The sequence below is a fragment of the Podarcis liolepis genome (assembly GCF_965112155.1).
Source record: "Podarcis liolepis genome assembly, chromosome: 12".
Lineage (NCBI taxonomy): Eukaryota > Metazoa > Chordata > Lepidosauria > Squamata > Lacertidae > Podarcis > Podarcis liolepis.
Window position 1 is genome coordinate 2,079,420 of NC_139563.1, and position 11,041 is coordinate 2,090,460.

Sequence of the window (11,041 nt, forward strand, 5' to 3'; positions counted from 1 at the left end):
TGGTTGGTCAAGGGAGCTGTGGGCTTGAAAAAGTTGAAGAGCACTGCTCTGACGTGATCTTTCTAATTCACAGGGGACAAGGATGAATCAGAACTGTGTATCGTCCTTCTTGGCAAGGCCGGTGTGGGGAAAAGTGCCACAGGGAACACCCTCCTCGGACAGGAGAAATTTCACTCGGCTTTTTCAGCTAATCCAACAACTCAGAACGTCGAGAAGGCGAGTGGGGAATTTAAGGACCACAAGTTTTCTGTGATTGACACGCCCGCTGTCTCTAGTTCAAAATCTCTCAAACAGCACAAGCGAGAGATCAAAAAACTCTGCAAGTCCAGTCCTTACGTTCTGGTCTTTGTGATAACAGTGGGCCGTTTCACTCCAGAAGACAAGAAAACTGCTAAAAAGGTCAAGAAAAGGTTTAGGAAGAAGTTCGGGAAGCACATGCTTGTCTTGTTCACCCACAAAGAGGATTTGAAAGGTGAATCCTTGAAGGACTATGTGGAGAAGTCCGAAAACAAGGTTAAGAAACTGGTTGAGAAATGTGGGAATCGCTGCTTCGCTTTGAATAACAAGGCAGCTGGAGAAGAGAAGGAGGAGGCCTGCAAGCTGCTGATGGAAATGCTGTGGGAGATCCTTCACCGGGATGGATCAAGGCCCTGCACAGAAAAAGGGAAAGAGGAGGAAAGGGGAAAGAACTGAAGGATGCTCTTATATCATCTAGTTCATAGTGTTTCGTTTCTTTCTCAAATATGTGGGGCTTCCCTTGTGCCTAATCTGGGAGTTGCAATGAGTGCAGGATGCCACCATTGTTGACGGCAGCAGGTGTTTGTCAGCCTAGGACGCCTGGGCTCAGAGACCTGCCCTGGCTCCCGATTTGCTGCCAGGCCAAGTTCAAGGCGTTGCTCTCAGGATATTAAGTTCTTAACAGTTTGGGAGCAGTTTAGCCCTGAGATCGCCTGACCCCACATGTGGTCTCTGGATGCTTCGATTGGCAGAATGGGCACAGTTACAGGTGCCACATAATATCTGTTCTGCACTGATAAGTAATTGCTCTTTCGGTGTGGCGGCACCAACCCTCCTGGCTATCAACATCAGGCAGGCAACTTTGCTTTTTTTTGCTGCCTGCAAAAAACATTTTTGATCAGACAAGGCTACTCACATATTTAGAATACTGATAAGTTTGTAGTTTGTCGCTGGTTTTAATTTGTGGATGTTTTCATTGTTATTAATCATAATCCTGTTGTTTTATTCATTTTGCAAAGCAGTTTGAGGTTTTCTACAATCAAGAGGTAAAGGAATTTTATGAAAATAATAACATAACTGTCTGCAGTTTCCTAAACCCCACATAGGAGTGGATACATCAATCCACTTCAGTTCTCTCAGTTTCTCATTTTTCCTGTCTTAAACTCTCTGGAAATGCATTATTTTTATTTTTGAACCATTATGAAAGTTTAGCCATATTTTTGTGTCAATTTCTCCTAACAAACACCTTTGTAGATTACATACATACTTTTGCAAGACACAGTTCCTAATAAAATGCACCTTCGCATGTCATTTTCACGGTTATATGCGTCCTTGTGAACTCCAGGTAGAGAACTGCATCGCGAGATTCCACAAAGGGAGGATTTTAGATATTGGCTGTTTCATTTTGCTTTGGAAAGTGGAAATTTACTATTTCCACCTTTCAAAGGAAGCTGGATCAAATTTGTCATGCATCCCTCATTCCACTTCCTTGTTCCTCAGACCCTTTAATCGCCCATCTGTCTGGAATTTGTAGGGGCAGCCCCATGGGAAATCCTATTGAACTCGGTGGGACTTACTTCTGAGTAAAAATGGCTCGGATTGCAGTGCGAAGCTGCCTAGTCTTTACCCAGTTACCTGGGAGTAAGCACCATTGAATACCATGGGATTTACATATGAGTAGACAGCGCAAGGCTCCATTTTCAGTTACGGAATAAACACTCCCAGCGTTTCCTGAGAAATGGCTGGCAGCTGAAGCATTGCAATTACGGAATGGGAAGGGGATTGGTGACCTTTTCCTTCAAAATTATAGGAGGGGCTTTGTGCGCCGCCATCACCATTTCCTCCATTTGGTGCAGGAATTTTATTTTCAGGGTAAGCAGGAGTCCATTTTTGCCCCTACACACACCACTTTTAATTGTTCTCCCATACTTCCGAGGGGAGGAAAAAGGAAAACCGGGGCATTCCAGGATCAAATCAGAAACTGGGATGGCTTCTGCAATTCCTGGGCTGTCCCTGGAAAACAGGGGCTCTTTGAGAACTTGCATTCTCCCACCTCGTGGTCGGACTATCCCTGATTGAGATTTCAGAAGGCTCTCCCGGCTCAGGAGGCCAAGGAAGGCAGAGAAAGCTGCAGGGAAACTATTGGAGTAAACAGCGAAAGCGAAAGCGAAATCTATGTGCTGTGGACCATTTCTGAGAATTTGCACTGTTAGAAATAACACCCTGCCTAGTGTAGGAAACCCCGATAGGCAGGAATTTTGCATATCAGTGGTTTCTATCTTCTGCGCCACCTTAAATGCAAAACAAGATAGCAGTTTCTCTCCTCTTTGCACAACAGCGCAGCAGAGATCTCGCAGTTTCATTTCACATGCTATGTTTTGTTTATGCTGCACGAAAACCTTATTTCACATGCATATATCTGGAGTGTGTTACAGGAATTTATGTAAAGGTTGGGGGCGGGCAGGGTGTTTGCCCTCCAGCAGACATCACACACACACACACACACACACACACACACACACACACTACCAAACTCAGCACAATCACTCCTGCAAATGTCCCCACAAAACACTTCATCACAGTTTTTTCCTATCTCTGTTCAAAGGGCCTCCGGTGCACATCACCAAATGCAACAATCCACTGATAAACATATCTACATACTGGCTCACTGGGAAAACATTAGAAAGGCATATAAAATCTCTCCTGTCTGGATTTGTGCCATTCCAACTTTGTTCTGTTCAGGGAAGGAATAGCTATCAAGGGGGGAGTCTGGGATGTGGGCAACCATAATCCCTGAAACCTGGGATCACATACTCAGCAGTGTCTTGCACAAGAGATACTCCCTGGCATCCTGGCAAATGGGTGCCAGGCAGGTAGTCATCTCATGGCGAATAGCCAACCACCCAAGAATGGATTGTGCTCCCGGGTCAGGACAAAGAGGTCTCATTACCTGACCTGGAAACCCAGGAACTTGTCAATACTTCCTTTGTATCACTCGATGGGGCTAAGGTGGAGGGCAAGAGAGGGTTGGGGGCAGAACCCAATGGATGGGTTTCTGCCAGAGACTCCTCCCAATTTGTGACATATGTGTGATGTATCTAAGATGTGTGCATGATGTTTCACCAAAGGTGTTTGTGGGGGAATGTGGGGGATGTGAAACACAACTACAACATTCCTAGAGTGAACATGTTTACACATGGGGAGGAATGTTTGTCCAGCCAGCAGGTAAACTTCCTGTTTCCTTCTGGGCTGGGACAGACTTCCTCTACATGTGACTAGAGGTGGGTGTGGCCTCACCTGTGCAGGTAATGACAAAAGCACAGGGCAGGGCAGCCATCTCTCTCTCTTTGACTACATGCATCTGCGTAGCCAAAGATGCTCTAAGAGAGGACAAAGGGACTGTCTTCTTATGAGAGAGTTTTCAGGGTGTGTGTTACTTTTCTAAGCTAAGTCTGCCTTCTGGAATCCTATTGTGAACAGAATGATGTGTGAGTAAACTCTTTTTATACTTTTATAGAAGACTGTGTTGTGTCTTATCTTTTATGAGGGAATAAGGGGGAAATACCAGAACAGTTATTATAGAGGCTTTAGCGAGCCTGAGCAAACACATCCACTGCAAGTTTAAAAAGGGGGATGTTACTCTGCTAAATTGTGAACTTGTTTACACAAGTTGGAAAGGCTATAATCAGACAATATATCCTCTCCTGCATCCCTGAATATTCCCACAAAAAGAAAACTTATGAAAGAGGAAGCATCCCTTTGTTCGGGGCTTCTGCCATGTGGAAGTCCTGTTGCAGCAGTCTTTTGAATAAAAGATCAAGCCGACCAGCTGCTGTTTTGCTCCTCGTTTTTTGGCTGGTGTCTTTGTTTGGCAATCCAAGTGAGCCCTGGAATTTTCCTATAGCAAGTGTAGCATGCACAGTGCAGCTGCAGGGAAAGTGTGCAAAATCTGTAGAAGGACTTTAATTTTAATTGCTGTATTTTTCCGTCTATAAGACGCCCCCATGTATAACACGACCCCTATTTTTTGAGCCCCAAATTAAGCAATAAATATTTTAATCGTTCCATGTATAAGACGATCCCCAATTTTAAACTTTTAAAAAATTGGGGGAAATATAGTCTTATACAGAGAATAATACGGTAAGGTTATTCTCCCCAGTTGGGGGCAGTTTATTATATTCCACCATTCTAGCACAGGGGTCAGGAACTTGAGCTTGCAGCTACACAATCTGCAAAATGCCAGGAAAAAGAAAGAGGCTCTGAAGGCAAATCTTCTGATTCCATGATAATGGGGCCTCAATGGTCTCTGAGCTTGTGCAGAGTGCCTTGCCTCTCTGCTGGGCAGCTGCTGCCTGCACCCCTTTAAAACTTCAGGACAGGAATAAAAGACACAAAGACAGTGAGAGTCTAGGTCGTGGAGGGAAACACCGGGACCAAAATAGCTGCAAAGACACACGAACAAAAATGTTGAAATGTCTGTAACTTCCTTTGCAGCAGAACTTAGCAGCACTAACCCTCACGATTGCTTTTGTGCTGGCAAAAACTCTTTCTTTAAGCCAACGGCTTTTCCTGGCTGGCTGTGGGTGGAGTTTTGGCCATTTCTCACTGGAGGAGAACATAGTTCATTGCAGCCTATCTTTCCTTTCCAGCTTGGAGCCAACAGCAGCCGCCTCCTCTGCTCCTTCTGTCTGCACTTCAGGAAAAGAATGTCGTCCAAGAACGTCCAGAAGTAGGAAAGATCTGGAGAAGCCACAGCTGTGATCTCCAAAGAGGTAGATGGGAAGGGGTGAAGAGAACAGGGTCAAAACCGGAGACATTTTTCAAGGAGGCTCTCTCCTAAGAAAGACCCAGAGTCTGTTGCAGCAAAAACAGGAAGGAGTCTTCCAACAACTTCAAGCCTCTTGGGTTTCTTCTTCTGCAACAACATCTGTGCAATTATAAAAATATTAAGAGCTTTTTCAAAAAAAGGTTTTATTTATCCTTTATACATTTCATTAATTTCACAATCATTTTAGCATTTCAAAGTTTGGCTTCCTTCCGCCTCTTTCTGCGGTTCCTTAAATTTATTTTTTAATATCTTCTGCATATGAGAATTCATTTAATTTGCTCATTTAATTATCTACTTTAAATATAAACTGAATTGTAGCTAAAAACATATAAATGGAGATATGATGTTATAAAAATGTTAAAAATTGAAAATCAATTAAAAAATATTCTAGAAATAAATAAATAAGACTTAAATTTATAAGACAGTGAACGCTGCAATCCTAACCACACTTACCTGTGTTACCGGAAAAATCCGAGGGCTCCCTTGGACAAAAACAAAGACACCAACCAGGACAACTTGGAGCAAAACAGCAGCCTGTAGGCTTGGCCTTTATTGAACTGTTGCAACAGGATGTTCCCCTCACTTGCAGGAGAAAGGAAAGACACAGAAAAATGCTGTGCAAGGTCTTATAAAAACTTTTGAAATTCCCATCCTGTAGGTCAAGCCCACCCCCAGAAACATCATGCATACATTACAGAAAGGAGGGGTTGAGGGAGGAGTTGTGGTGGTAACCTGAGTGTCCTGTCACCTGGCTGGTTCCCCTGCCCATGAGTCACTTCCAGGAGACAAAGGGGTGTTTGCAGTTTCCTGCCCCCTGAGGGAAGATCTGATCATTGTCCTTTGTTCCAGTCCATGCTGAATCCACTCCCATATGCAAGGTCTTTGATGGTCTTCTGTCTGGGATTATCAGGGTTGGCATAGCAACTGGGCAGGGCTCCTGTGGATGTGCTGGGATGGTGAAGGGATTATGGTGCCCTGTATCAAACCTTCCCCATTTTGTAGTCCTTCCTTCATGGAGTAAAATAAAAGTGGAACAGTGCAAATCCGATGCATGGTTGATTTTCAATGAACTTATAACAGAAGCGTAGCGTATGTAGTGTGTGAGTGTGAGTGAAGTTTGTACAAACAGAATGATGGGGGGGGGGGGGTTTCCTGCTACACCTGGGAAGAAGCCCCACTGAATTCAGTAGGACTTGCTCCTGAGCAGACTTGGTGGAGGTTGCACTTGGAATTGCAATTCAGCAATTCTGTTGAGTTTAGCAAGCCCTGCACTGGGGTTGATGTATCATCATAGAGGTTGCACCCACGCCCTGCCTTCGGCTCACGGGGCAGGCTGGCTTTCAGACAAATGACTAACTTGCATTGTTTGCAGGAACAAATCCTGGAAGACTGTCGCCTTGAAGCAAGAAAATTGCCACGGGAGAAAACATGTCACGTGAACCATTGCTGAAAACCTCAGAGGTAAGCCCCAAGAAAGGGTGGGCAATTTGCTCTTGGATCATTTAACAGAAAGGAGAGTAGAAAGGTAATTCATAGAATCATAGAACTGTAGAGTTGGAAGGGGGCCCAGGGGTCATCTAGTCCAACCCCCTGAAATTCAGGAAACACAGTTAAAGAATCACTGACAGGTGGCCACCCAGCCTCTGCTTTAAAATCTCCAGGAAGGAGAGTCCACAACTGTTGAACTGCTCTTACTGTCAGAAAGGTTTTCCTGATGTTTAGTCAGAATCTCCTTTCTCATAACTTGAAGCCATGGGTTCGAGTCTCACCCTCCAGAGCAGGAGAAAACTGGTGATTGGTGGTGGCAGCCGGCCAGAGACTGGCATTGGCGATCAGTGGCGTAGCGTGGGTTGTCAGCACCCGGGGCAAGGCAAGTAATTTGCGCCCCCTAACCCGTGGATTTGCGCCCCCTAACCCTAACCCCCAGATGTTGCGCCCGGTGCGGCCGGGCCCCCCTGCACCCCCCACGCTGCGCCACTGTTGGCGATTGGGGGTGTGATTGGTGTCTGCGTCAAGGCCTGCTTACGATCGGCTGCGGCAATTGGGCGATTGATTAGCGGCAGTGGCGATGCTTGCGTGCAATTGTGTGTGGTTTTGTGGAGTGTGCAGGAGGGCTGATGGCAGTGAGTGTGCAGACAATTGGTGGCTGTGGCAATCCCCCCCCCATTTTTTGTCGCAGTCCCCCCCAAAAGGGGTCATCTTATACAAGGGGGCGTGTTATACACGGAAAAATACGGCATCTCTGTTTCTCAGGGTCTGTGCACTTTGCAAAAAGTGAGGCCTCAGAGCATTGAGAAGATTCAGGGGGGTTGTTCTTAAAGAAGAGCAGTGGGTGATATAATAATAATAATAATAATAATAATAATAATAATAATAATAATAATAAAAAATAAAAGATTTAAAAGCATTTCTCAACTAGCACCAAATTAGTGTTCAAGTTTGCAAACCGAAGGCTGCTTTGGACTAACCTTAAACTATCACAAATATTTCAGGCAGATGAAGATTCCGTCGGAGAAGGTAAGAAAGAAGGCAAAACATCACATTTTGGGGGAGAAATCTACATTAGCTACTGTCTCACAAACATTTATCCCTTCCTCCATTTTTAATGGTTCCAGTTAAAACCGCACCAGTATTCCCAGCTCTCCCCTTCCTGAAGGTTACAGGGAGCAGGCGATTCCCTGGTTACAACAGCTTCTCTGGCTAGCCATCATTTTCCAGGCAAAATTCAAGGACCTTTAAAGCCCTTTACAGCTTCAGGCCAAGCTATCTGAAAGACTGTATTCCCTCCTATGAACCGGCTTGGATTTTGAACGATACCAACTGTACGAATGTCATGATCTACAGGAATAAACCATCTGAAAAATTCAGATTGTCACCCCTGTTTGCAGCCTGGCAAATTCTTATGGGAGAGGACAGTCCTTCAGATAGCCTGGGTCTAAGCTGTACTTGGCACAATCAGCACAGTTTTCCTTCCACTGCAGTCCAGCTTCCAACAAAAACTACCTGATTCGTCTTGCTATCCACCATGGCCAAATTTAACATGCTAAATTTCCCCATATGAACCGGCCCGGTTCCTGCAATCATCCTTTGAGATCCTTCTTTGTGCGTCTCCTCTTCAAGAGGTCCGGAGGGTGGCAACACAAGAGCAGGGCCTTTTCTACAGTGGCTCCCCATTTGCGGAATGCTCTCCTCGAGAGGCCTGCCTTGTGCCTTCATTGCAGATCCTTTAGGTACCAAGAGAAAAAGTTTCTCTTCAGCCAGGCCTTTGGCTGATTAACTTTCTATGGCCTTTTAAATGTGTTTGTGGGAACGGGGTTATTGGTTTGTTTTTTCCTTGTTTCATTATGTTTTTAGTTTTCTCGTTTCGTATTTTTATGATGTGAAAAGCCCTGTACTTTTTGGGTGAAAGGTGAAATACAAATTTAATAAATAATAATAACCAGGGCATTTTTTCAGCTGGAGCTCAGCTGCGGTACCTCTCAGGTGTGCTAGTGTTACAGAACAAGGGAGAAGTTTTTGGTGAGCTCCAGCAAACTCTTTTTTTCTACAAAAATAGCATGGATCATAATGGATGTTGTGATTAACTACACAATACCACACCGTTCATTTCAACACAAAGGCCACTAATTTTAAGGGAATGGAAATACAGTGGAACCTTGGTTGTTGAACACCTCCGTAGTCAAACATTTCGGGTTTGGAATGCCAAAAACCCGGAAGTAACTGCTCCAGTTTTCGAATGATTTTTGGAAGCTGAACACGCTACGCGGCTTCCTTTTTGAGTTTCCCTATTGTACTGAGGCTTCCGTATTGAGTTTTCGGTTTTCAAACGTTTTGGAAACATTCTTCCGGAACTGATTACATTCGAAAACCAAGGTACCACTGTATCAGACAAGCAGCAGAAGCAAATCCCCATCCTATTCTCCTGCCTGATTTCCATCCCAAACAACAAACAGGTGAGCTGCTGCCATTTTCACCCCTCTGCTTTACTGGATGGCAGTGAGGTGTTGCGTTGAATATCAGAAAGGGGTTGACGTTCACCTGGAGAGAACTCGAGCCCTATGGTTGCTGATCTCCTGTTCTCTAACATCTCCTCCATTGCTCACAGGAGAAGACAGAGAACTGAGGATAATCCTCGTCGGTAAAACAGGCTGCGGGAAAAGTGCCACAGGAAACACCATCCTTGGCCGGAAAGAATTCGTGTCGGCGCTTAGGCCAGGAACAACAACTGTGACCTGCCAAAGAGGCCAGGGGACCTGGAATGGCAGGACTGTCTTGGTGGTGGACACAGCAGATGTTTTGAGCTCAGGTGCCTTCAGTGATGAAGAATTAGCAGCCGAGATCATCCGTTGCATTGAGCTGTCCAGGCCTGGTCCCCACGCTCTGGTTTTCGTGACTCAAGTGGGCCGTTTCACAGCAGAAGATGAGGCGGCAGCGAAGCAAGTCCAGGATGTCTTTGGCTTGGAGGCCACCAAGTACATGGTGGTCTTGTTCACCCGCAAAGAAGATTTAGGTGGAGGCTCCTTGCGGGATTATGTGGGGTGGTCAGAGAACAAGGCTGTCAAGGAGCTGATGGAGAAATGTGGCAGCCGCTTCTGTGCTTTCAATAACAGGGCAGAAGGGGAAGAGAGGGAGGAGCAGGTCTCCGAGCTGATGGACATGATCCAAGACATGGTTCAGGAGAACAGAGGAGGCTATTACATCAACGAGCTGTACTTGGAGCCCGACATAACCAGTGCAGATCTCAGGAGTTACATGATAGAGAACAGATGGGCCAGGCAAAGAGCAGAGCAAGTTTCTGGCAGGAGGCAGAATGTACCGCGTCTCGTGGCAGATTGGTTGTTGGTCGCTACGGGGATTGCAATTGGGTGCGCTTTGCTGGGGTACATTATTTGGCGTCTGTTTTCTTACTTTCAAGTTGGGAAATCTGCCTCCTAAAATAGCTCATATTGGTCTTCCATACCCTCTCCAGCTGTTTTTGGCCTACAACTCCCATCATCCCTAGCTAGCAGGACCGGTGGTCAGGGATGATGGGAATTGTAGTCCAAAAAACAGCTGGAGACCCGCATTTGGGAAACCCTGGGATAGAGTGTCAGACTAGGAAATCAGGGTTCAGATCCTCACCTCTCAGCCATGAATCTCACTGGGTGACCTCAAGTCAATCACTCACTCTCAGCTTAAACTACCTCACAGGGTTGTTGTGAGGATAAAATGGGGAGGGAGAGAATTATGAACTCCTTGGAGGAAAAGGTGGGATATAAACGTAATTAATAAGGAAATAAACTCTTGTGTGGCAAGATGAGCAACCTAACTTAACTTGGAAGGTTAGAGTTCAATGAGCGGCAGTAGTGGTTCGAATGTCAGGCTCAGAGCTGGGAGAGCTGGGTTCGAATCCCTGCCACTCATCCTTGAAGCTCACTGGGGGCTCTGAGTGCCATAGGTTCACCACCACTGCTCTAGAGCAATTGCCTTCAATGTCCTGAAATAAGAACCAAGAGTACCCACTATTTAAAAACGTGACCAGGAAACGGGGGTGGGGGGGTTGTGCAGAGAGGGGGCTGCTATCCGTGAAAGGCTCTGGCTGCCTTTCTTGGAAATGCTCTGGCCATGTCAAGTTGATTTCCCAAGGAGGCTGGCTTTGCACCAAAAGCAATGTGTAATCACATCTGGCTTTCTTCCTGCCTCACCCAAAAGCAACTTCCTGTGTTCGTCTCAACCTACATGGCTTAAAAGCCGAGCTCAGTTTTTCTCCCTCTTGCAGTGATACGGATTCACATGACTCTGCAACAAAGCTATTTACCAAACCAAAGAAGCCTAGAAGAGTGTAGAATGTGGCCTTGGGGTAAGGAAGACCCCTCTGTGTTTGTGTGTGAGTTCAAGACTGTGCAAAAAGGGGGGTCAGATTTCCTAGAAGTGATGAACAGGATCTAGGAGCCACTATGTAAGACGAGCCCAATATTTGGATCTGGCCAGGGACTC

General features: G+C 45.7%; 1 protein-coding gene across 2 annotated transcripts in view; it reads left to right on the plus strand.

The window, feature by feature from the left end:
- LOC310689470 (GTPase IMAP family member 2-like) overlaps positions 1 to 10,362 on the plus strand; it is a 153,127-nt gene extending 142,765 nt beyond the window's left edge. The window contains exons 5-8 of one of the 2 annotated variants that reach the window (XM_083467235.1): positions 4,887 to 5,009; positions 6,438 to 6,526; positions 7,558 to 7,582; positions 9,171 to 10,362. In XM_083467235.1, the coding sequence (XP_083323361.1) occupies positions 6,494 to 6,526; positions 7,558 to 7,582; positions 9,171 to 10,000 (888 nt within the window). In that variant the 5' untranslated portion in view covers positions 4,887 to 5,009; positions 6,438 to 6,493 and the 3' untranslated portion in view covers positions 10,001 to 10,362. Of the gene's footprint in view, positions 1 to 73; positions 1,549 to 4,886; positions 5,010 to 6,437; positions 6,527 to 7,557; positions 7,583 to 9,170 lie in introns of those variants that run through there. The other variant, XM_083467239.1, reaches the window with a different exon arrangement.
- The last annotated feature ends 679 nt before the right edge of the window (positions 10,363 to 11,041 follow it).